This window comes from Schistocerca cancellata, chromosome 6 (genome assembly GCF_023864275.1).
Source record: "Schistocerca cancellata isolate TAMUIC-IGC-003103 chromosome 6, iqSchCanc2.1, whole genome shotgun sequence".
Classification (NCBI taxonomy): Eukaryota; Metazoa; Arthropoda; class Insecta; order Orthoptera; family Acrididae; genus Schistocerca; species Schistocerca cancellata.
Genome location: NC_064631.1, coordinates 273,764,702 through 273,790,686, shown reverse-complemented (window position 1 = coordinate 273,790,686; position 25,985 = coordinate 273,764,702). Strand labels below are relative to the sequence as shown.

At 38.6% G+C, this 25,985-nt stretch overlaps 1 protein-coding gene across 1 annotated transcript in view; it reads left to right on the top strand.

Moving 5' to 3' along the window:
• Positions 1-25,985, top strand: part of LOC126190689 (transmembrane 9 superfamily member 2) — a 127,378-nt gene that overhangs the window by 4,787 nt on the left and 96,606 nt on the right. Inside the window, exon 3 of the mRNA XM_049931149.1 lies at positions 11,530-11,623. Within this exon, the coding sequence (XP_049787106.1) occupies positions 11,530-11,623 (94 nt within the window). The remainder of the gene's footprint in view (positions 1-11,529; positions 11,624-25,985) is intronic.

Below are 25,985 nucleotides of genomic sequence, written 5' to 3'. Positions count from 1 at the left end.
GTTATAAAGCTCTGTATTTGCTTCAGTAAAGGGGGGTTCTGTGGTTGCTCATTGTATGTTTTAAGGGCTGTAGTCTAATTGTCAAAGTGACAAGAATGCTGCCCCAATTAAGTAGACTTTTATTAAGACAAAACATTTGATAGTGGGAGAACTCTGGATCATCTATCACAGGGGTGTGGTGATCCCATTATTGCTGAGCCAGGGCTGGCAAGCACCACCAGCTCTCTGTTATTCAAACCTCATAGCATGCTTCAGCAGCATCTATTTGGCACAATGGTGAAACATTGTACAGGGCACACATACGCTGCCTTGTGGTATGGATGTTACTACTTCAGTCATTAACCATTTGGGTATTTCTGGATTCCACAAAGAGTTTCCACAAAGAGTGGAAGGAGGCAGCAGTCACTGATGTGAGAAACATTATGAGCAGAAGCTTGGATAATATTAACAAAAATAAAAAATAGTGCCTTTATTCTGACATTTTCTGATGTTACCTGAATATATTACAGCAGATTGGAGAGTGTGAATTGGCTGGCACTTTCCTGTTGTTTTTTTTTTTTTTTTTTTTTACTTCTGTGATCAGCCGGCCACACATGTGAAAATAAGTTTCAAGTAGTCTTATTTTTATGTTAATAATCAGAGAAATAAAAACAGATGGAAGCTCATTGAAGCTTTTCGGTAATGCTGTTGTGCACAGCAAGGTCTAAACGAGGGAAGACTGGTTTAGCATAATGAAGGAAAAATCACTGGCTGCTCCAAGGAATAGCAACTGAACTGAACTTAAGTAAATGAAACATATTGCACTTAAAAAGGGAAGATATCTGTTACTGTTTGATTTTGCTGTTGGTGAAAAATTACTGGAAACAGTAACAACTGTAAAGTACTCTGCAGTAATTGTCTGGAGCCATCTAAACAAAGTGACCATATACAACAAATGCAGGAAAATGAGATGTCAGACTGAGATTCAGTAAGAGAATCGTAACGAAATGTGATTTGGTGAAAGTTCATTTAGTGTTGGCAGTTTTTGCATGACTTGTAGATGTTGGTAATGACGCGACGAACCATGGGAAGTGAAGATTGTCGGTCATCAGTTACATGGAGGCAACAAATGACTTTGTGCTTCTGCATTTGTTTTGCTTCATAAACAGATGTGCATTGTTTTCTGCAGTATATAAATGACCGCCACTATAAATGGACTTTGATGCAAATATGGTCGCTGTGCTATTAGGTTTCTGCCTAACCACATACTTGGAAACTGTGACATGTAAGTAGAAAAGAGTGAATTTTTTTTTGTAGAACAGGACTCTTAATATGTTCGCTATTTAAGCTGTGCAAATAGGTTCCTGCCTAACCACATACTTCAAATTCATGACATATTTGTAGAAAAGAGCAAATTATATTTGTTTCTAGCAGTACCCATTTGAAACACCACTCCGCTATTTCACCTTGCAGAGTAAATCGACCCTGTATAAGTTACAGTCAATCATGAAAACTCCTAAAATACTCCCACGAATAAAGAACACACTGAAAAATGTGTAAATACCTAACTAACTTTAAAATCCATAATAACCAAATTAACCCACATTCTCCCATCTTGAAACAAAACTGCAATAAACCGCGCAAAAAATATACACACACTTCTATACTCCACAAACCATGTGAAGTGCATAGCAGAGGGTCCCATCATACCAGTTATAAGGGTCTCCTCCTGTTCCATTCATGTATGTAGCACGAGAAGAATGATAGTTTGACTGCTTTTGTGTGTGCTGCAGTTATTCTAACCTCGTCCTCACAGTCCCAATATGAGCAGTAGGTAGGGAGTTGTATATTCCAAGAGTCATTATTTAAATTTGGTCCTTGAAACTTTGTTAGGAGATTTTCTGAGGATAGTTTACGTCTCTTCTCAAGAGTCGGCCAGTTATGTTTCTTCAACATCTCTGTGACACACTCGCATGGATAAAACAAACCTGTGATCATTTGTGCTGCACTTCTTTGTGTACATTCAATACCCCATGTTAGTCCTGTTTGGTATAGGTCCCACACACTTGACCAATTTTCTAGAATGGATCATATGAAAGGTTTGTAGGCAATCTCCTTTGTAGACTGATTGCGCTTTCTCTACATTGTACTAATAAACCTAAGTCTGCCACATGCTCTACTCATAACCGAGCCTCTGTGATTATTCCATTTCACATCCCTAGCAAGTGTTACACCCAGTTATTTATATGAGTTGGCTGATTCCAACTGTGACTCATTGATATTATAGTCACAGGATACTACATTTTTTCGTTATGTGATGTTCACAGTTTTACACCTCCGAACATTTGAAGCAAGTTGTGAGTCATTGCATCAGTTTGAAGTCTTATTGAGATCTGACTAAATATTTATTTTTAAAAACAGTACTTCATTAAAGGTGACTGTGTCACAAAAAGACTGAAGTTACTATTGATATTGTCCACAAGGTCATTAATATACAACTTGAATAGCAAGGGTCCCAACAAACTTCTGTGGGGGGCACTCGAAGTTACTCCTATATCCAATGATCATCTCCGTAGAGAGTTTCAGGGAGAGCATAAGGGAACAATTGACAGGAATGGGGGAAAGAAATACAGTAGAAGAAGAATGGGTAGCTCTGAGGAATGAAGTAGTGAAGGCAGCAGAGGATCAAGTAGGTAAAAAGACGAGGGCTAATAGAAATCCTTGAGTAACAGAAGAAATATTGAATTTAATTGATGAAAGGAGAAAATATAAAAATGCAGTAAATGAAGCAGGCAAAAAGGAATACAAACGTCTCAAAAATGATATCGACAGGAAGTGCAAAATGGTTAAGCAGGGATGGCTAGAGGACAAATGTAGGGATGTAGAGGCTTGTCTCACTAGGGGTAAGATAGATACTGCCTACAGGAAAATTAAAGAAACCTTTGGAGAGAAGAGAACCACTTGTATGAATATCAAGAGCTCAGATGGCAACCCAGTTCTAAGCAAAGAAGGGAAGGCAGAAAGGTGGAAGGAGTATATAGAGGGTTTATACAAGGGCGATGTACTTGAGGACAATATTATGGAAATGGAAGAGGATGTAGATGAAGACGAAATGGGAGATAAGATACTGCGTGAAGAGTTTGACAGAGCACTGAAAGACCTGAGTCGAAACAAGGCCCCGGGAGTAGACAACATTCCATTTGAACTACCGATGGCCTCGGGAGAGCCAGTCCTGACAAAACTCTACCATCTGGTGAGCACGATGTATGAGACAGGCGAAATACCCTCAGACTTCCGGAAGAATATAATAATTCCAATCCCAAAGAAAGCAGGTGTTGACAGATGTGAAAATTACCGAACTATCAGTTTAATAAGTCACAGCTGCAAAATACTAACGCGAATTCTTTACGGACGAATGGAAAAACTGGTAGAAGCCGACCTCGGGGAAGATCAGTTTGGATTCCGTAGAAATGTTGGAACACGTGAAGCAATACTGACCTTACGACTTATCTTAGAAGAAAGATTAAGAAAAGGCAAACCTACGTTTCTAGCATTTGTAGACTTAGAGAAAGCTTTTGACAATGTTAACTGGAATACTCTCTTTCAAATTCTGAAGGTGGCAGGAGTAAAATACAGGGAGCGAAAGGCTATTTACAGTTTGTACAGAAACCAGATGGCAGTTATAAGAGTCGAGGGGCATGAAAGGGAAGCAGTGGTTGGGAAAGGAGTAAGACAGGGTTGTAGCCTCTCCCCGATGTTATTCAATCTGTATATTGAGCAAGCAGTAAAGGAAACAAAAGAAAAATTCGGAGTAGGTATTAAAATTCGTGGAGAAGAAGTAAAAACTTTGAGGTTCGCCGATGACATTGTAATTCTGTCAGAGACAGCAAAGGACTTGGAAGAGCAGTTGAACGGAATGGACAGTGTCTTGAAAGGAGGATATAAGATGAACATCAACAAAAGCAAAACGAGGATAATGGAATGTAGTCGAATTAAGTCGGGTGATGCTGAGGGAATTAGATTAGGAAATGAGACACTTAAAGTAGTAAAGGAGTTTTGCTATTTAGGGAGTAAAATAACCGATGATGGTCGAAGTAGAGAGGATATAAAATGTAGACTGGCAATGGCAAGGAAAGCGTTTCTGAAGAAGAGGAATTTGTTAACATCGAGTATAGATTTAAGTGTCAGGAAGTCGTTTCTGAAAGTATACGTATGGAGTGTAGCCATGTATGGAAGTGAAACGTGGACGATAAATAGTTCAGACAAGAAGAGAATAGAAGCTTTCGAAATGTGGTGCTACAGAAGAATGCTGAAGATAAGGTGGGTAGATCACGTAACTAATGAGGTGGTATTGAATAGGATTGGGGAGAAGAGAAGTTTGTGGCACAACTTGACTAGAAGAAGGGACCGGTTGGTAGGACATGTTCTGAGGCATCAAGGGATCACAAATTTAGCATTGGAGGGCAGTGTGGAGGGTAAAAATCGTAGAGGGAGACCAAGAGATGAATACACTAAGCAGATTAAGAAGGATGTAGGTTGCAGTAGATACTGGGAGATGAAGAAGCTTGCACAGGATAGAGTAGCATGGAGAGCTGCATCAAACCAGTCTCAGGACTGATGACCACAACAACAACAACATCTCCGTCCAAGATAACATGCTGCATCCTACCTACCAAAAGGTTCTCAGTTCAGTCACAAATGGTCCGCAGCTCGTGGTCTCGCGGTCGCGTTCTCGCTTCCCTAGCACGGGGTCCCAGGTTCGATTCCTGGTGGGGTCAGGGATTTTCACCTGCCTCTAGATGTCTGGGTGTTTGTGTTGTGCTCGTCATCATTCCTGAAAGTGGCGAGATTGGACTGATAACTGCACAGTTGAGCACCCCACAAATCAAATCAAACGTCATCATCATCCAGTCACAAATTTCACTTGATACCCCATATGACTGTACTTTTGACATTAAGTGTAGGTGCGGTACTAAGTCAAATGCATTTCAGTAATCAAGAAATAGTGCATCTGCCTGACTGCCTTGATCCAAAGCTTTCGTTATGTCACATGAGAAAAGTGAAATTTGGGTATCATGCAGTTAATGTTTTCAGAATTCGTGCTGGTTGGCATGGGATGTATAACGAACTCAAAAATTTTCTTTAGTGTAGAACCCAATAGTGCAGTACTAATTACACCAAATATAAATTATAAATTCATACAAGAAAAACAAAATATCCTCTAACTTTATTTACAAAACGAAACAAATTATTCATAATATTCTCATTTATCATCACTGTCTGTGTCAACATGAGACACTAAGCTAACTTTGTTTGCAAAGTGAAAGAAATGAAGAACAACATCCTCATTGGCTATCACTATATGACTCAAAATTGGCTATTTGATGGTGCTGCTACCAACATCTGCACTTCACGCAGATATTCCCAACACCGTGACTGCACTTGAATCATGTAATTTGTCCAGGAAAGTAATCGCTTACAAAAGAGTTTTTGAGTTCGTACATGAGAACCTACCTTATAAAGTAGGTTTAATGGAAGAAATGGAGAAGATCCCAGGAAGAACTGCATGTTTCATCGGGGAATAAATTACTAGAAGCAAGAGCATTAAGGAAATACTGAACAGACTCCAGTTGTACTAGTTATAAGAGTGGTGTTCTGTGTCATGGAGAGGGTTACTGTTGAAATTCAGAGATGATTTGGGTGGGGTATTACTTTCTCCCATGAATCTTGTGAAACAACTATGATGATGGGAAAATAGTAGAAATTTGAGCTTATATAGAGATTCAACAGCAGTCAGTAGCTGATTCAAGAGTTCAAACAGTGGCATTGTGATATTTATGAACAATTTCTGCATTTACTAGTGGCTCACCACTGGCATTAAAAAGACATGAAGTCTCCTAAGTAAAATATATACATAATTAAAAAGTGTTTATGTATTTAAAATCCCCACAACAAAGAGGGAATGCTGCTCTCAGATGAAAAAGCTGTAAAACTTGTTGACATCTTGTTTGGCAATACATTAAAAACTTTACATCGCTTCTGAGAGGTGTTAAATCAGTATTTCTAAAGACTCTGAATGCTGTAAAGTGCTTGGATAGTACAGTTTTATAAAGCTTCTACTTCACCCTGACTTGACTACAGCTGTACAAGCAGTGCATCAGCATGACTTTTATATTTGAGTGTATTTAACAGCATTGTTGATTTTGTCATAAGATTAGGAACATACGCCTGTAGAAAATGCCCTATACACAGCACAAGAAACCTGATGAACCATCACTTTCTGCCTATCAAGCATTTCTTGCGATTTCATTAAGGGGTCAGTCAGGTAAACTGGGTACTGTAACATGACACCCCCCCCCCCCCCCCTCCTTCCATCCAGCATTGAATCTTGTTGTTTTGGCTTTCAAAAAATGTCATTTTATCATTTTATGCTATGGAACAGCATTGGGACAATTTGGGATCCAAACTAAAGAGCTTATTGCACATGTGTCACAGACCAGTGTGTTTTAACCTACAGGTGAAATACGTATATTTCTTGGCCATTAATAAGGACAGCATTGTTTTAAAATTTGAAAACAATAACTCTTGTGATCTTGGGTGTATTTTCAGATGAGTATTCTTTTGTCCTTGTTAACAGACAGTACATTTTAAAGGCATTTAAATTTATTGGTGTGACTAAGCACATGCTCTCAGCTGTTTGATTATTTTCTTCTGACTGTGTCTTTGTGATTTGCTTACCACAGAAAATTATGGTAAAAGAGCTCTTCTTATAGGGTAGCCGCAACTGTACAAGTCCATTTTGTGAGATGATGAAATAGCACATCAGTTGCTTAATCCAAAAAACTCTTATTGTGTACACAACTGATTTCAGAACACATAAACAAGTTCCATCATCTGGTGTAAACTGTAATAATGAAAATATTGCCGTGAATACAATGTTTTCATTATTGCGGTTTGCAGTAGATGTTGAAACTTGAAGTGTTACGAAACGAGTCGTGTACACAATAAAAAAATTGTGGATAAAGTGTTTGTTGCGTGTTTTCTTCAGTTTACAAAATGAAAATAATGGTGTTCCATGCGCAGTTAGTTCTGTGTGGCTCTAAAACCTAGTGTGGGCAATGTGTGAAAGAAAAGTGAGCAGATGAGAAAGTTCTTGTCTGAAAATACCCTTCAGCTTATTGAACAACTATACTCAGCAGACTGAATATCCTGTCTAAGTTTACCATCATACAGCTGTAAGAGGAAACAGCATAATGAGTTGTCCTGCCAAGGCTAAGATTAGGCCTTGCTACTTTACACATTACTAACTCTGGGGGCAAGAGTACCGGTCAATTTGAGGTGCTTGTTGAATACCAGTTTTGATACATTGCATTTTAATTGATCACTTTTTATATTTGGAAATAATAATCTGCCCTTTAATTTTGGTAACTCTGATATGAATGTTGAAATGATTTTTAATATTTGTGTGTTGTCCACCCTCATGGCCATGTTATTAGAAAGGACATTTTAATGTCTGCCTTAGTGGCCAGATCATTTCTTTTTGTCAAACATCATAAAGATACACTCACTTGACTTTGTTTTTCAGCATTTTGACTGTTTGTCTTTGATATGAAATGTTTTGTTAGAAGTTTGAAATTTTAAGCATTTGTAAAAAGCTCCTTGGGTGTATGTGTTGTTAGCCAATTTATTGTGGGTATTTCCGTCAGTGAACGTTTGTGGTAGCTTAAAACTGTGGCAGGCTGGATGTTTAACCTGGATTTGAGTCAAAACTCTCTCCTGTAGCTGTTTCTAGCAAATTTGGTCTCACATGTAAGATAATGTACATAATGCAAAGGACAAATTGAACCACAACAATTGTCTTGTGAGTAAAATTATCACTGTACCCATTCTAAGATCCCAGGCAATAAGTCTCTTGGGTGCACTTGAATAAAGGCTTAAACGTCTATAACCAGCTGCTCAAGAAGATTAAATATTCTAATGTTTGCATAATATTTCAAAGAATTACTTTTATGTAGGAAATATACCTGTATCAGAGAAAATATTGGTGGTAATTGAGAGGCAAATGTCCAGAGTTAATCTTGATCTGGCACACAGTTTTAATCTGACAGGAAGTTTCATTGGTAGTTTTGAGTCAGTGTATGGGTAAATTGATTAAGGTTTCTGATTTTCTTACAACATGTAACATATGAATACCCAGTGTGTAAGAGTACTCAACTTGAGGATCCAATACCAATTCTCGGCTGTGAGCTGTGATGTCATATGTGAAGACGTTTCGTTATGATATGAAACTTGCGAGTGTCTGTAGAGTAAATATTATTTATTGTCATCTTAGTAACTGGAGAAAACTGTGATTGCAGTTTACATGAAGTGTAAATGTATGTGCAGTATATTTTTAATTGTACGTGAACAGATCATTATTTTTGGTAATGAAATTTTTACTCGGTGTGGTGATTCCATTTAGTGATCAAATGTTATGTTTTGACTTAAAATTGTGTGTATTTTATTTTATTCCTCTGTGTATTCCCTTGTTTGGTATATCATTTATAATCTGTGGTATAAGGCGTGTTTGATTAGTTGACTATTTTAGATGTGATGATACCGTGTTAGTTTTTACAACTTGGATTTGGAATTAGTCCTCAATAATTGAATGTTGCAAAGTGAGGTGGGTGATGTTGAATTAGTTAATAAATTTTTGCAAATGTTGGGTGTCATTAGGGAATGCTTAAATGTCACATATATGGCAATAAAATGAAAGAAAAGAAAAACCCAGGATGGAATATGACAATATTATGAAAAGGACAGTTGCTACCTGCCATACAGTGGAGATGCTGAGCCACAGATAGGCACAACAAAAAGACTGTCAGAAAGTAAGCTTTTGGCCAACAAAGCCATTCTCTCTCTCTCTCTCTCTCTCTCTCTCTCTCTCTCTCTCACCCACCCACGCACGCACGCACGCACAACCACAGTCTTTGGCAGAGCCTGTAGTTGTACGTGTGTGTGTGTGTGTGTGTGTGTGTGTGTGTGTGTGTGTGTGTGTGTGTGTATTGTCTATTTCCGCTGAAAGCCTTGCTGACCAAAAGTGTATTTTCTGCATTCTTTTTGTTGTGCCAATCTGTGACTCAGCCTCTCTGCTATATGGTGAGTAGCAACTGTTCTTTTCATAATATTGGCAATATTATGTGATTGATGAAGATGTCCTGCCAACAATCTTCTGATGGCTGCATATGGAGATGTAATTTGTGGTGATCCATCATGCACAGAGCATGGTTGGAGAGGTCAAGACTCAGTCTGTATGTTATTGTTATCTTACTATTTTTGTTATCAGTTGTCATTTAACTATGCTGTGCATGAAATGGGGGTTTCTGAAAGCACAGTAATCAACTGAGTTTCATTCTGTAGAGCATTGTGTGTGTTACTCATTATGTATTGGGAATCATTGGTGGGGTGGGGTTGATAGTGGAAGTAGATGAGTCAAGCTATGATAGGAGAAAGAGTGGTAGGGGGCATAAAGTTGTTGGTCTTTGAGTTTTGGGGACAATTGTTTCTGGTGGGGATGGTGATGTTTGTAGGTTGTTGCAAATTGTAGTAAGTGGTTGTTGTCTTCATTAACAAAGGAATATTTAGCAGAGGGGTATAGTATCGTGTCAGATTGGTTTGCTTCATATAAGGAATTGTGCACTTTGTGTATGATCTTCTTACTGTAAATTGTAATATTGAATTTAAAGACTAAGAGACTGGGGCCTGTGCTAATACTATTGAGGGAATTGGGGGATGTCAGATCTTACAGGCTCATCTTGATCAGTACTTTTGACGAAAAGTATTTTGCAGCGGTGTCATATTTTTCAGGTTTTTATGAATTTAATAGGGAAATTTACAGCCCTCTGCTTCTAAGTTAAATGGGACTGGGTGGCAATTTTTTTGTTTTTTTGTCTTTCTGTTAATTTTTAGTGGGTAGAGGTTTTGGGTTGGATGGTGGGGTGGAGAGGGTGAAGTTCGGGATGGGGTTGTTTCATAGAAGGTACTATTTTCTGTTAATTGATGGCAGCAAAAGATGGCTCAAGAATATGTAGCATGTATAAACTAGATGAAATACTTGGAACACAAATGTGCAACTATTTTGCAATTAGACAGAATATCATCAATACCTAATGAGAAATGTTGGGTCATTTGTGTAGGATTGCGAGGCTTCCATTCAAACATTATGATAAGACTTCACATAGATCATCTATTACAGTGTTATCTGTCTTTCCAATAGTTGATGGAGTACAATCCACATCGACATACAAATGCTGGTTCACTGTAATACCCTTCATCATCTCTGTTGGAAAGTTACACAACAATGGTTGCACAAGAGGTCCAATAGCTGCAGGATGATCTCTTCATTGTCACCTAGTGAAGGGGTGCAGTAGTTAGCGCATTGGACATGCATTTGGGGGGGGGGGGTGAAGGTTCAAATCTGTATCTGGCCATCTATATTTAGGTTTTCTATGCTTTCTGTATATCACTCCAGACAAATGCCGGGATGATTCCTTTGAAAATGTATGGTCAATTTCCTTCCCCATCCGTGGCATGGTCAGAGCTTGTGCGTAGTCTGTAATGACCTCAATGTCAGTGGGAATTTAAACACCAATCTTCCTACCTTTCTCCTTTCTTCTTTTTCTTGTCACTGAGGCTGATCATGAGATTGATATTAGATCATTGAATCTCATTGTTTCTGCTGTTTGAGAGATGAAAAACTTGAAGTAAGTTGAAAGTTTCATACCAACAGAGAATAGGAGAGTTCAGAATATAGTATAGGAAATAGTGCAGAATCTGGACTATAGCAGAATCTAAAATTTGAAGGCTAATATTTCCATCGAGGATGCTACTTTACCTGCAAGATTCAGTTCATTGCATCAACAGGTCTCGTCAGTATAGACAATTGTCAAGTGCTAAGAAGTAAATATGTGAGCATAAGCCTCAAAATACATTCATAATGCTAACTCTATTCAGCCTACAGGTTGGTGGTCATATGGAGTGTCTCGGCATATTAATGTTAGTCACACATGGTGACAATAAGGCGTGCCCCCCCCCCCCCCCCCCCCCACACACACACACACAGAGAGAGAGAGAGAGAGAGAGAGAGAGAGAGAGCGCACACACACACACACACACACACACACACACACACACACACACACACACACACACACACACACACACACACAGAGAGAGAGAGAGAGAGAGAGAGAGAGAGAGAGAGAGAGAGAGAGAGAGAGAGATTTTTAATCAATAACATACAGTCTTATTCTCTGGAGATATAATTATTCCTTCCTTTTATTGATTTTATTTTATTAAGCAGTTAGTAAGTGAAACCTTAATTTCACACTGTGCTTCAGTGATAGCTCTACCTTAAAAAATGCGTGTCTATTCTTCTTCTCCACAGTTAAGCAGATGTTGATAGTACACATTCATATACATTGTTGTTTATCAGAATGTGTGACAGTAATGATTTCACATTATTATTTGTTAGGTACATACTGTAATTTGTTTTTGCATTCTCTTTTACAGTTTTGACTTTTGTGAAATTGATGAATCAAAATCACCTGTTGAAAACCTTGGACAAGTGGTTTTTGGTGAAAGGATACGTCCATCAGCATATCAGGTAAATGCACTTTTTTGCAGTGTTATTTTTTGTGAATAGTTTGTCTTTTAACAGTTTGCTTTAATTCAAAGTCACTTACTTTAGCTGTAGAATTTGAGAGTAGTGTTAGAATTACTCAAAAATTAATTGCTGCTGGTACAACCAGCATAGATTTTTGTGGCACCAACTCATTAGTCATGTGACCGCATATGACAGATTAATACTAACAAAGCTGACATTGAACATGGTGGTTGCAATTCCAGTTGGATATGAAGTGTGGCATAAAACTTGGTTCCTGCAGGTATAACATGTTAGATCCTTTCATGTCCATTGTAGATTTGTAGCAGCATTGGAAAACTGTTATGGGCATAACCAGTGTTCAGATTGTGTGTGCTTGATGCCTGAGAATGAAAATTGAGAAACTGGGGGTGACAATCTTCTTACAACTGATGCTTGGCATCTACAAAATTTAACTTTTTTTCAATGTTGAACTTCTTGATAGTAAATAGGTAGCTACTTCAGAAAATAAGTTACATAGGTCATCCCATGATAAGACCAATGCCCAACATGAGTGGTGGATTGTCCAGAAGAGAGTACATATCCTGCAGGCATGGTTCTGCTGTGGTACGGATAATAGGTGCATAACTGTGTGTGAGTGAAATAGTGCAGCATCTGGAAACATACTTCAAAATTGAAGTATGTGAGACAGTATGATCTTTGTCGGCAAAACATCTAAATTGCACAGTGATTCACCGTGCTCAAATCTGCATTATGTGGACCAAATGCAATGTCGTGGCCAACCATAGTGAAATGATGCCAACAATTTGACCAAGGTTGGACAGACAGGGGTAATGCTGGTTGTGAATGAAGGACGGACTTCAACTTCGACCACATGCGACAGTGTCGAGGCAGTCTGAAAGAACATCTGGGGTAATGGGGGGAACTCACGAAAACAAGGAGCAGATTTGCGCCATCGCGTAATTGAATAATTGGTAGAATGTTCTGACTGTTTACAGACAGTTGGTATGTATATTGAAGGATAGTGTCATGTATCTGTGCCACTTTGAAGTGTAGGACTGCATTCAGTAACAATTACTTCAATTCCTTGGCCAGCCAAAATAATGTGTAACTTACTTTTTGAAGTTCATATTTACTTCATGAATGTCTCTCATGAAGGTGTCATAAACTGATAGAATCACATGGAGGTATATGAATATAAGGAGGGATTATGGGTGTTGTAGTATGACAGGGGCTTCAGTAAGTAAAGACAACTTTTTGAGGAAGGAGATGAAAATATGCGGCAACTTGTGTGCTTTCTATTTTTGTATAGGCTAGTTTTTTTTTTAGCTATCTGCTTTTCATGGCATTACAACACTATGTGGTTCTTATATTCTTCAACCAAGTTTCCTCCAGTTTTGCCCTCTCCAGTGCGATTCACTACCATCCTGTGACTATGAGACTGGGATTCCCAATCTTGCACTCTAACAGAACTCTTTCAGAATCCTGGTACATGAAACACTTTTTTTATTTTGAAGATTAATAAAATTTTAAGAAATGAGAAAACTGTTTTATTCAGTGATTACTTCAGTTTTAAATCATAACTAATAACACAAATATCACAACAAATTTAAAAAGGATTAGCACCATCTAAATGTAAAAAAAAGGGTCCTGATATTAATAGTTTCTTGTGGGGCAATTATTCACGTCATGCAGAACACCAGTATTCCATGGAGCACAATTTGGGAAACCTTGATCTAAGAGATTTTATGTCTTCTTCCACATTGTCTATCCACTGCTTTCATAGCCTCCCTCTTTGCCTTTTTGCAATTGGCCTCCATTCAAAAACAATTTTAGTCATTCTCCAACAATACATCCTAAGGACATATCCAAGCCAGGCTATTTCCTATTTTTTATTAATCTTACAATCAGCTCCGTGTTGGAGACGGCCCATCTCAGTAAACCACTGTTATCCTGAATTGCTGTGGAAATCTTGCACAGAACCATGTGTTCAAATGTCCTCAGATGTTCATCAGTACTCTTGAATGTCCCTGTTTTCAAATCCATAAGTTACAACTGACCTGATCACAATTCTATGTATTGGCAATTTCGGCTATATATTCAGTAGCATGGTGGACAATAATTTCTTAAATGTGTGTTGGCATCTGTTGCTGCTTAGGATCTACAGATTTATTTCAGTTAACACGGAATTTGTCCTGTTAATATTAGATCCTAGACAGCCAGAATTCTGCACGTGTTCAAGATTAAGGCCAGTTTTTGATAGATTATCTGAGTTGTTATTTTCTTTCTTGATGAGATTCACATACTTAGTCTTCATTTCATTGATAGCTAGAGCTTTAGGTTGTGTGAATTTTTTCAGCTCAGATATTGTTCTCTCTAATGAAACTCTTCTTCCACTAATAATTGCTCCACCATCAACACATCTGAGTGGACTTTATTCTTAAGTAGCCAGATATTTGAAGCTTGCGAATGTCTGCTTCAAGAGAAAGATTGCCTTTGTTGACTCCTTTAACTGTGCTAAACTACATCTACATAGATACTCCGCAAGCTACTGTACGGTGTATGGCCAAGGGTACCCTGTACCATTACTTGTCATTTCCTCTCCTGTTCCACTCGGAGATAGTGAGGGAAAAACAACTGCCCATATGCCTCCACATGAGCCCTAATTTCTCCTATCATATCTTTATAGTCCTTATGCGCAATGTATGTTGGCACCTGTAGAATTGTTTGGCGGTTGGTTTCAAATGAAGGTTCTATAAATTTTCTGAAGAGAGTTTCTCGAAAAGAACATCACCTTCCTTCCATAGATTCCCATTTGAGATCCCGAAGCATCTCCGTAACACTTATGTGTTTTTTGAACCTACTGGTAGCAAATGTAGCTGCCCACCTCTAAATTGCTTTGATGTCTTCCTTCAATTCAAACTGGTGCAGATCCAAAATACTCGAGCAGTACTCAAAAAAGGTTGCTCTACTGTCCTATATGCGGTCTCCTTTACAAGTGAACCACTCTTTCTTAAAATTCTCCCAATTAACTAAATTGACCATTTGGCTCCGTACTACAGTTTTCACATGCCCGTTCCACCTCATATTGTTTTGCAACTTTACCCTCAGATATTTAAACAACTTGACTGTGTCAAGCAGGACATTAGTAATATTGTATCCAAACATTACAGGTTTATTCTACCTACTCATCCATGGTAACTTACATTTTTCCACCTTTAGGACTACCTGCCATTCATCACACCAACAGGAAATTTTGTCTAAGTCATCATGTATCTTTCTGCAGTCGCTTAACTTTTTGAGACCTTACCGTACATCGAGGCATAATCAGCAAACAATGGTAGATTGGTGCCCACCCTGTCTGCCAAATCATTTATGTATATAGAGAACAGCAGCAGTCCTATCATACTTCCCTGGGGCACTCCTGACGATACCCTTGTCTCTGATGAACACTTGCCTTTGAGGACAACATACTGGCTTCTATTATTTAAGAAGTCTTTGAGCCACTCGCATATCTGTGCGCTTATGCCATATGCTCATACTTTTGTTAACAGACTGCAATGGGGCACCATGTCAAATGCTTTCTGGAAATCTTGAAATACGGAATCTGCCTGTTGCCCTTCAGTATATCATGTGCAAAAAGGGGCAAGCTGAGTTTTGCACGAGTGATGCTTTCTAAAACCATGCTAATTCCTGGACATAAGCTTCTCAGTCTGAAGAAAGTTTATTATATTCAAACTGAGAATATATTCGGGGATTCTGCTGCAAACACAAGTTAGGGAATTGATCTGTAATTTTGCTGGTCTGTTCTTTTACCTTTTTTACACACTGGAGTCACCTGCACTTTTTTCCAGTTGTTTGGTCAAATGATCGAATGTTTGTACAGTTCTCTTGTGTGAATGATTTATTGAACATAAAATTCAAAACTTTGTCTTTTGTTTTACTGTTTTCAACTGACACACCAGACTGGTTAACAAGGGATTGAATGGAAGCCTTAGACCCCCTTAGTGATATTACATATGACAAGAATTTTCTTGGGTTCTCAGCCAGATCTTTTGCAAAGTGTGACGGTGATAGTTGTTGTATGCTTCACTAATTACATAGTTCTCCATGTACTCACACTGCAGCCTTCGAGGCAGGCACTGTTGCTTGAATGAGTAAAACATACTTAGATGATATACCAAGCAGCAACAGATCAATTAGTATTTCTGTCCTTAATATGTTGGTGGATTCACTTATGAAGACAAATTTCTGCCTCCCATCCCCCTCCCCAACTTTTTAACAGTTCTGCAGTTATTGTATTATTTCATTGTGCTTTGTAATTCTTCATACAATGCTCTACCTTCTGTACTACTTCTGATGTGGGCTCTTCTACTTTTGGGTGTGCAGTGTAACAGAGTAGCTGCCCACTGCTGATGGTACTACCCAAACAAAATTCCCTTGAAGTACTCTCTCCATCTATGCAGGACATCTTGTTCGTCTGTAAGCAAATTTCCCTTTTTGTTCGTACGTGCTGTTATTTTGGTCTATATTTGTTGGTTTCCTCTTTTAATTTTGTTATAAAATTTTCTGCTTTCATTCCTGTGCTCTTCTATCTCTATATTAATTAGACAGAAAGTGAAAAGGGACCTCTTGTCAAAAATTTTGGGTCTTGAGCTATTGTAATTTTTATGTCCAGCATTAAATTCTGAATAATTTGTTAAAAAAGAAATATTTTTGTCCCTAAATTTGAGTGGTTGAATATTGATAATGGGAAATAGGGTTTGAGGCAATGCATTTGAAAGTTTCATTTTATTGCCAATGTTTAACTTTACATACGTAAGAAACAAATTCTGCATTTATATTACTCTTAAAATGTCCTTTGTCACGTGATACAGACGTCTTTGAATTTAACATTAAGTGGTTAAACTCTTCAGATCTATAGCACATTAAAGTGTACAAACATTTAAAACCAAGTAAACTGACTCCAAATTGAGAAATTTAGTGTACCCTGCACAACTTCTTTTTAGGAAAATATTGGTATTTTTACTCAGTGTAACAGCATCTTTTAGACCAAATTTTGATTTTGAAGCCATTAATGGGTCCAAAACCACCTAAAATTTTGAATTCACAATACCTCCCAAAATAGATTACTGTGATCCCATATTTTATAGTGACAAAAGGATTTGATTTTTACTTCTAAAATACTTGTGTCTGAAGGGTTTCAAGATTTTTCACAAACAGTATTCTTGCCTCCTCATCTTTGGTTTTGGTACCTCTAGCTGTTAAGGTTCTTCCTTGGGATCCTCACTGTCACTCACTTGAAGTTCTGTTGTGGGTCCTTGTTCTACTACAGGTCACAGAATGTTTTTTAGACCTCTTTGCTATAGGTCCTGATGTTTTTGAAAAGAAAATCATTCTGTTGATTTGTCACCCCTGTTCAAATTACTGTACCAGGAAACCCAGCAGGTCCATGTCCTTCAGGAACGATGCAGTGTCCAAATTCGGTTTTCATTGTGCAATGTACACTCCCTTTGTAGTTAATGATGAGCTTTAAGTGGATATATTTAGTTAATGAGGTACATTGTTAGTGTTGTTATTCTTAAAGACATTTTTCAATCAACACTCATGCCAAGACATTTAGCCAGCCAACACCAACTTCACCTTTTTCATTTCTATCGGTAACAGCAGAGTTAATGTGTGTTGTACGTGTAGGTTTTTGTTGCTACAGTAACGTCAGCTGTCAGTTGGCATTTTAAGGCTACCAACTGCAAATTGGTAACATTGCTAGGTATTTATAACTCTCATATAAGTAGGAACGACTTGTCGTGATAGGCATTATTGTATTCATAAAATGTCCGTTTATACAAAGCTGCTCTGAGCTCCTTAAAATCCCCGTAAACATTAGGAGACACTGTTCCATGAAGCATTGTGTATGCATCTATGGGGTTTAGAAAAAGGGCATCTTGTTAGGCCATTGTTATTTCCCCATAATGACGAGAGATCCTTTTTCAAAAGACTGACATCAGTTGCTTTTAATGACATTGTTGTCTCCTGTTGGATTCAGATATCTTTCCATCTTTCAAATCGATAGGAGCATTCGCAGAATGAAGTGTATTATCACAAAAAAAAGATGATGATGATTCAGCTTGTACGGAATATTTTGCTTCTCTGGTAAGAGATCCCTTTTTCCTTTCTGTCTCTTATTTGTGCTCATTGCTTACTTTTTTTCTTCCTACAAACCCTTGCTGCTTCTATTCTCTTTTTCACCATGTAATGCTGATTTGATCTCATTTCATTGTAAGAAGCATTTCAGTCTTGCTTCCTTTTTCCTGTCCACTGCATGTCTACATTTATCATCATACAGTTTTCATTTATAGGTATCCTTGTTGCCTCCAGTTTTTCGTGTGCTGTTGTCAGGAGAATCGTTTTTAATAAGAGTTCCAGTTCTTGTCTATGTGGTTTATCATCATCTGTTTGTAACTCCTGTCTCAATTTGTTCTGGTACTCTTGTGCAACAGATGCGGCTTTCAGTTGCTTTATACTGCATTCCTTTACTCTTTTAATATTTCCTTTGCCAGCAATAGAAAGTTTCTGTCTCATTTTTGCTCCTACGAGTCTATGACCAGAATCAAAATTATCACATTGGAAAGTATGCACATTTTCCATATCAGATGCCCACCTCTTTGCTACCAATACATGGTATATTGTATTTGCACCTGGTATTTTCCATGTACCTTAGTACATATTTGTTCTTGGGAATTAGTTGTAGCCTTTAATTTGGTCATGACAGTAGACTGATTACTAATTTCTTCATGCAAATTTTCGTTACCAAGCACACTATTGAAAGCCTCTTCCTTGCCCAGTTTGGAATTATAGTCCCCAAGGACTATTTTGGAGTCACATCTAGTTACTTCCTGGCAGATTAAAACTGTGTGCCCGACCGAGACTCGAACTCGGGACCTTTGCCTTTCGTGGGCAAGTGCTCTACCATCTGAGCTACTGAAGCACGACTCACGCCCGGTACTCACAGCTTTACTTCTGCCAGTACCTCGTCTCCTACCTTCCAAACTTTACAGAAGCTCTCCTGCGAACCTTACAGAACCTTACAGAACATTCTGGAAACATCCCCCAGGCTGTGGCTAAGCCATGTCTCCGCAATATCCTTTCTTTCAGGAGTGCTAGTTCTGTAAGGTTCGCAGGAGAGCTTCTGTAAAGTTTGGAAGGTAGGAGACGAGGTACTGGCAGAAGTAAAGCTGTGAGTACCGGGCGTGCTTCGGTAGCTCAGATGGTAGAGCACTTGCCCGCGAAAGGCAAAGGTCCCGAGTTCGAGTCTCGGTCAGGCACACAGTTTTAATCTGCCAGGAAGTTTCATATCAGCGCACACTCCGCTGCAGAGTGAAAATCTCATTCTGGCACATCTAGTTATTTTATCGCAGGCTTCCAGGGAGAAGTTTAGCTTATAGATCTCACCACTGCTGTTCCACCTGATTTCTTGGAGCCTGTAGAGCCCTCACCCTTTGGTGTGGGACACTGTTCATCTGGCTCCTCTGCCGTGGCCAGTTAGGATTGGGTGCCCCTTCCAGTAGCTGTGCTACTGTGGCATAGCCTCCAGCTTCCTCAGATCATACATACCTCCCTGCCCAACCAGAAGGTGCCTTCGACAAGGTGGTGTCCCATTAAGTCATAATCTTATGATATATTCTTTTCTTCCCAGTTATTCTGTGTCTGTACTTCACAAAATACTGATAAAATATGTTTTGCATCCAGCACATATCTTACAGTTTTGTTTACCTTGTAAATGGAATACACTGCCTGGTTGGTCTACTGTCTTTAGTGTTTGGTTACAAGAAGTATTATCTCCTTGTATTGTTTCATTTGACTGACATTTATTTCTATATTAGTGTTGAAATTTGCCACAGTTTGATATTATTTGAATTTCCTTATTTTACTGCATAAAAATTTCTCGGTTCATTTGTCACATCAAATTTGTATAAATTTCCAGTCTTTCGATGGTATCCCCCATCATCTTCGTCAGAGACTAAAACTGACTGTTGTGAGCTGACAAGGTTTCCTCTTTTATACCCCTAGAATGGCATCCGATTGGCTGGATTATGTCATTACAGCGTGTACAGAGGTGGCGCACTCTACGCCCACAGGTTTTTCTTGATCTATACATCTAGTGTTGCTTGCAGTGCCATCCATTGTCTCAGGTGGTGAACTGAGAAGTATTCCTCTGTGATTTTTCCTTGACAAGTGCACTCTTCCATGCATTGCTAAGGGCATAGCCAGTGTCTCTATTGTAGTTGCTTTCACAAAGTCTGATTTCAACAGCTACTGTAATCACAGAGTTCCAGTCTCGGAAACTGACAAAAGGCCAGGAGAGCGGTGTGCTGACCACATGCCCCTCCATATCCACATCCAGTGAAGCATATGAGGGTGACATGGTGGTCGGTTGGTACCGTTTGGCATTCATGGCCTGTTGTGGATGAGTTTAGTTTAGTAATCACAGAGTCCCAGTAGTTCGAAGTGTAAACCAATATTCTCGTTTGTTCAAACAAGATCTTGTGCTTATTTAACAGTCCGTGTTTTGCCACCACTGATATATCCAAATTCCTGTATTTAAGGTGACACTGATGCTCGATGCAACAGTCAACAACAGTCTGTATAGAATGGCCCACGTAACTCATGCCACACTCGCACACCCAAAAAACTTCATAGCCGTATCATTATTTTTATATTTGTACTGATTAAACTCCTTGATGGGTTAAAACATCTTATCATGCCAGGAATCACTGGCATTGTCCTTACTGACTGATGTATCCAGGCATTACTCATCTTTTCCCTATACAGTGTTGATTGTAAAGTACATCTCTCATATGTTTGAGACTTCTTCATAATGGTAGAGAAGTTAGAAAGTTTAAGCCATGCAAAATCACTAGTCGACATACTCATGTTGCAGAAACTAAGTTGGTGTGACTGATGGACTAAAAGCTGTGCTTCATAATCCTGGAAATAGTTAATGAGTCAGTAATCAATTGATTGAAGATGAGAAATAGTGTACATAGAAACCACAGGAGCAGAACTGAATCAAAAGAAGAAGAAATGAATTTAATGTGATGAAATGATGAGCAGAGGGAGATGATGTGGAAAAAAAAAGAAATAAAAAGAGAAAATAGTTTTCAGGTGGTGCAGACTGATGAATACTGTACTCTCCTTCCTGCTTTTCTGTTATGTAGTATACTCTGAAACACAGTATACTGTATTGCTGGTAAAGACAATGTGTCAGTAATTAGTATTGCTGTCTTAGAATTTTGTAAGGCTCTTGTCAGGGTAAAAGTTGGAGAACACTACAGGTTTATAGTCCATATGGGTGTCCTCACAGCTTGCCCTTCTTTGATTAGAGAAAGAGGTTGATGATTGGTGACTAGCAGTTGGCAAAAATACTATTGAAAAGAGAGCACTGTGTGACAATTTTATTTTAACCATAAATGATGGAAGGTTACAGCTCAACACACAGGTATGGCATTGAGTGGATGATAGACACGTAAAGGAAGGCGAGACACATTTTTTTAGTGTGAGATTGGTTACAGATATCTTTTCTTCAGGAAGATTCTCCTATTGCGAGAATTTTCAGAAAATGCAAATTCCAGAAAAAGTGACCAGTGAGCCTGTCTCATTGAAATGCGGTGAAATTAGATGTGCAGCGTTTGATAGGTTGATAGGAGAGTCATTTATGCCAAATGTAATGTTCCAGTCAAGAATATTTATACACAAAAATGCTTTAACAAACAGTTGTCTGAGGATTGTCTAGGAGTCAGTGTTTCCACATTTAGGCATTTCGCCTTCTTTTAGGACGAAACATATTGTGTGTGGTTTTGGGCTATTGTATTTTGACGGGGTTTTAGGAAAATTTGGGGTAAAATCGAACTTAGAGTAGTGACCCTATTATATATAGTAGGCACCATAACATGTACTACTTTATGGCCCTTATGTGAAAGTGGATTCCCTCAAACCTTTATTGAATGCAATCCATGTAATTTTAGCCAACTACATTAACTGTGTTATTATTATTGTTCAGGGCAACATCAGAACTTATTTCATTCTATATTATACTAAATAAAAGTAATCACATGAAAAGTTGACTGATTACACTGGCTGTGTAATGGTGTAATCCACAAATAGCACGAAATCCAGAGAAGTAGCCTGTGAAAGGCGTATTTAGCCGTTTCAATTTTTTGGTGACATACAGAAACATGCAAAAAGCCAAGTGTTCGGGGATTGAAGGTGAGGAAGAAATTAAAACATTGGCAGCTGAAATTTATTGGAGTTACACTATGTGATCAAAAGTATATGGACACCCAGCTGAAAAATACTTAAAAGTTCGTGGCACCCTCCATCAGTACACTGAAAGTCAATATGTTGTTGGCCCAACCTTAGCCTTGATGACAGCTTCCACTCTCTCAGGCATACATTCAATCAGGTGCTGGAACGTTCCTCGGGAAATGACAGCCCATTGTTTACGGAATGCTGCACTGAGGAGAGGTATCGATGTTAGTCAGTGAGACCTGGCATGAAGTCAGCGTTCCAAAACATCCCAAAGGTGTTCTTTATGATTCAGGTCAGGACTCTGTGCAGGCCAGTCCATTACAGGGATGTTATTGTTATGTAACCACTCCCGCCACAGGCTGTGCATTATGAACAGGTGCTCGATTGTGTTGAAAGATGCAATTGCCATCTCCGAATTACTCTTCAACAGTGGGAAGCAAGAAGGTGCTTAAAACATCAATGTAGGCCTGTGCTGTCATAGTGCCATGCAAAACAACAAGGGGTGCAAGCCTCCTCCATGAAAAACACAACCACACCATAACACGACCGCCTCCGAATTTTGCTGTTGGCTCTACACATGTTGGCATATGAAGTGCAGCGAGCATTTGCCATACCCACACCCTGCCATCGGATTGCCACATTGTGTACCATGATACGTCACTCCACATAGCATTTTTCCACTGTCCAATCGTCCAATGTCTACGCTCCTTACGCCAAGTGAGGCGTAGTTTGGCATTTACTGGCGTGATGTGTGTTGCTTATGAGCAGCCGCTTGACCATGAAATCCAAGTTTTCTCACCTCCCGCCTACATGTCATAGTACTTGCAATGGATCCTGATGCAGTTTGTAATTCCTGAGTGATGGTCTGGATAGATGTCTGCCTATTACACATTATGACCCTTTTCAATTGTTGGCAGTCTGTCAGTCAACAGACGAGGACGGCCTGTACACTTTTGTGCCGTATGTCTCTCTTCACGTTTCCACTTCACTCTCACATCGGAAACGGTGGACCTAGGGATGTCTAGGAGTGTGGAAATCTCACATACAGACGTATGACACAAGTGAGACCCAGTTACCTGACCATGTTTGAAGCCCGTGAGTTCTGCAGAGTGCCCCATTCTGCTCTCACATGATGTCTAATGGCTACTGAGGTTGCTGATATGGAATATCGGGAAGTAGGTGGCAGCACAATTCACCGGGTGTCTGGTTATTTTTGATCACATTGTGTATGTACTAAGCTTCAAAGAACTCTGTGGCAATTTTATTTATGAAAACCTTGAAGTGGTCATTTCATTTTTATTAACACTTCCATCTTCAAATACTGGGGTTCAAAGATTAGTCAATGTTCTCAAAAATGTAAAACAGACAAAATAAATAGATGTAACAATGAAACCCCATAACAGGCATCTTCATACAAAAAAGACAATTCTGGAAAACAGTTGCTCAATTTAGAGTCTGGTAGTGCCTCGCTAAGTGCGGCAAATAAATGTAAAACTAATGCTTCAGCCTCTGATCCTATAAATCTATTAGTGTTTTGTATAGTGTGTTATAGGTATTTTATGATATTAAAGGCATGAAGTAAGATGATAATTTTTATTATAATTGTACACCCTTAAATGTAGAGATTTTTAATATTTTTAGGGATAATTCCAAAATAATCTAGGGAAAACCAATAATTATAATTTGAAACTCTGCTGGAATGTTTTTAGTTTAGAGGAGAAAAACTTTGGTTCATGATTTTCTACAGATTCCCCATTTGCAATTATAGGATTTTTCTTCTCTAATCTTGAGACAATATTGAAATTGAGATATAATTTTATGTGAGAACATAAGTAATAACTTACTGACTAGTGTTCTGGGGAAAAGATCTAAAGTGGATCTACACTTCTGTGAAATAGGGGACAGCCAGTTTTGACAGTGGTGCTATCTGACAGCAGCAGTGGCCAGTCAGCGGTTTGTAACACTGACAATTTCTTCACATTCCATCCACGGTGTGAGTGATCTCATCTTTTTACACGAAAAGGTGCATTCACAGAGAGTTTAGTGTATCATAAGACATTGAATACTTTCAGGAAATTCTATTTACAAACACATTAAATGTCGTACCACATCAAAGAACACAGAAATGGAAAATGTGAAGAATCTGAATCTGCACAAAAGATTTTAAAACTTAAGAGGAAGCTTTCTGAAGAAGAAGAAGAAGAAGAAGAAGAAGAGCAAGCAATTGAATGCTGTTTGAATGAGCCACAAAATTGCTCTACTTTTAGCCAAGTCCGTGTGCCCTTTCACAAATAATGTTTTCATAAAGGATTACACTGCAGTTGCAGCTGAAAATTTGTCCCCCCCCTTCAGGTGGAAGAATTTCATGTGGTGATATTAGTAAACATGACAGTCATGCATGCCACACAATGTATGACACAAAACATTAAGAATTGGCTTGGTGCAAAATCTTCATAAACTGTGAGTTACGTATTCTTCGCCATTCAATGTGTAGATCTCATTGGCTCTTAGCTGGGTGTGGCATTCATATCAGCATTTAAGAAATTGTAGGAAATGTAATTTTGTTATGGAAATTATTAGTTTGGTGACCGCAGACCCATTGGAAAATAAATCATGATTCATAGAGCAACTGAATAGGAAAATGAAAATGCTTTCACTATAAAATTAATGCTGATCTGCAACTTGACGTAATGGATCTACAGTGTGAAAGGGAATATAAAGACATTCTAAATTTCTCCTAGCATTTCTCTTGTAACTGATTTCCTTATTTAAACAAGTCACACATCATATTCTCTGTAACAGTGGACAGGGGTATGGTACTCACAGGCATGTGCTCACCATTTACTCGTGGAACACGTTTGCTTTGCAGCCCTGTTGTAGATGGTCTTGCACATTTTCTTTGCTCATGTGGTGTCCATTCATAGATTCTGTTTAGCTATTGGATACTGTCTATGGTATCAAGAATAGTATCTTTTTTCTCGTTTCTGATGTGTTTTGGTCTGGAGATTAGGGAACTTCCTCAACAAAAGTCAGTCTCAAAGGGACATCTATGTATTTTTATCCGTTTTGATTAGCCCATATTTCAGCATCTCCTGTGGTGGTACTCTCTATGATTGGCTTGTACAGCAAGAGCTTCAATCTCTTTATAATTTTGCACTCCATGGCAAGGAGTTAAGTGATTTTTTTATGTTCATCATACCCTGTGTTTTATTTATTTATTTGTTTGTTTGTTTCTTTTTGTGTTATGAAGAAAGCTATGACGCACAATACAGAAAGCAAGCAAGATTATATTTATTGTATGCTTCTTGGTATTCAGCTGAGTTGTTGTTTCCATTTTGTGCACAGCATTTCAATAAATGTTCAGGTGCTGCAAGTTGTGCTGCTGTATGTACTTGCAGCCTGTGAATTAATATTGCTCTTGCTCAGGTATTTGTAACTGAATTTGACTCCCAGTACTCACTGTGCCCTTTGATGCTCTACTGCTTTTCAGAGTGCGCACTGATATTCTGTGAAATGTGTGTGTCTAAGTATTCCCCCAGTTCTGGAGTATGTGATGGCCTGCAAAATCTTATGACATTACATGTCAGTCCCCCAAGCATTGCTTAAGTTGAAACCGTCATCCCATTTTATTTGTGTTTTTTACGTATTTATCTCGATAGATTCCTTAATTACGCTATCCCACAAACTTGGCATTAGCGCCACAATATTGATCTCATCATATTTCATTTCATGATTTTTCGTGAATATATTCAATGTAGAGCTTGGCAACAGTCAATTTCCTCAGTTGGTAACGTTGCTGATGTTCTTAGAATCTCTCCCCAAGTGTTGTAATAGTCTGCCCCCAATGCATTGAATGCAATACTATGCACCTATCTTTCAGATATCTAAATTGTCTTTAACATTGCAGAGAAGACATTTTTCTGTTGTCAGGAGTGAAATATACTGGAAGCTCTGTTTCTGTAGGAATCTACAGATCTGTACGGATATTGGGCCCACTTGAGGTAGATAAGCAACTCTTGCCATCTCTTTCTCCGTCTTGGTCTCACTCTCATTCTCA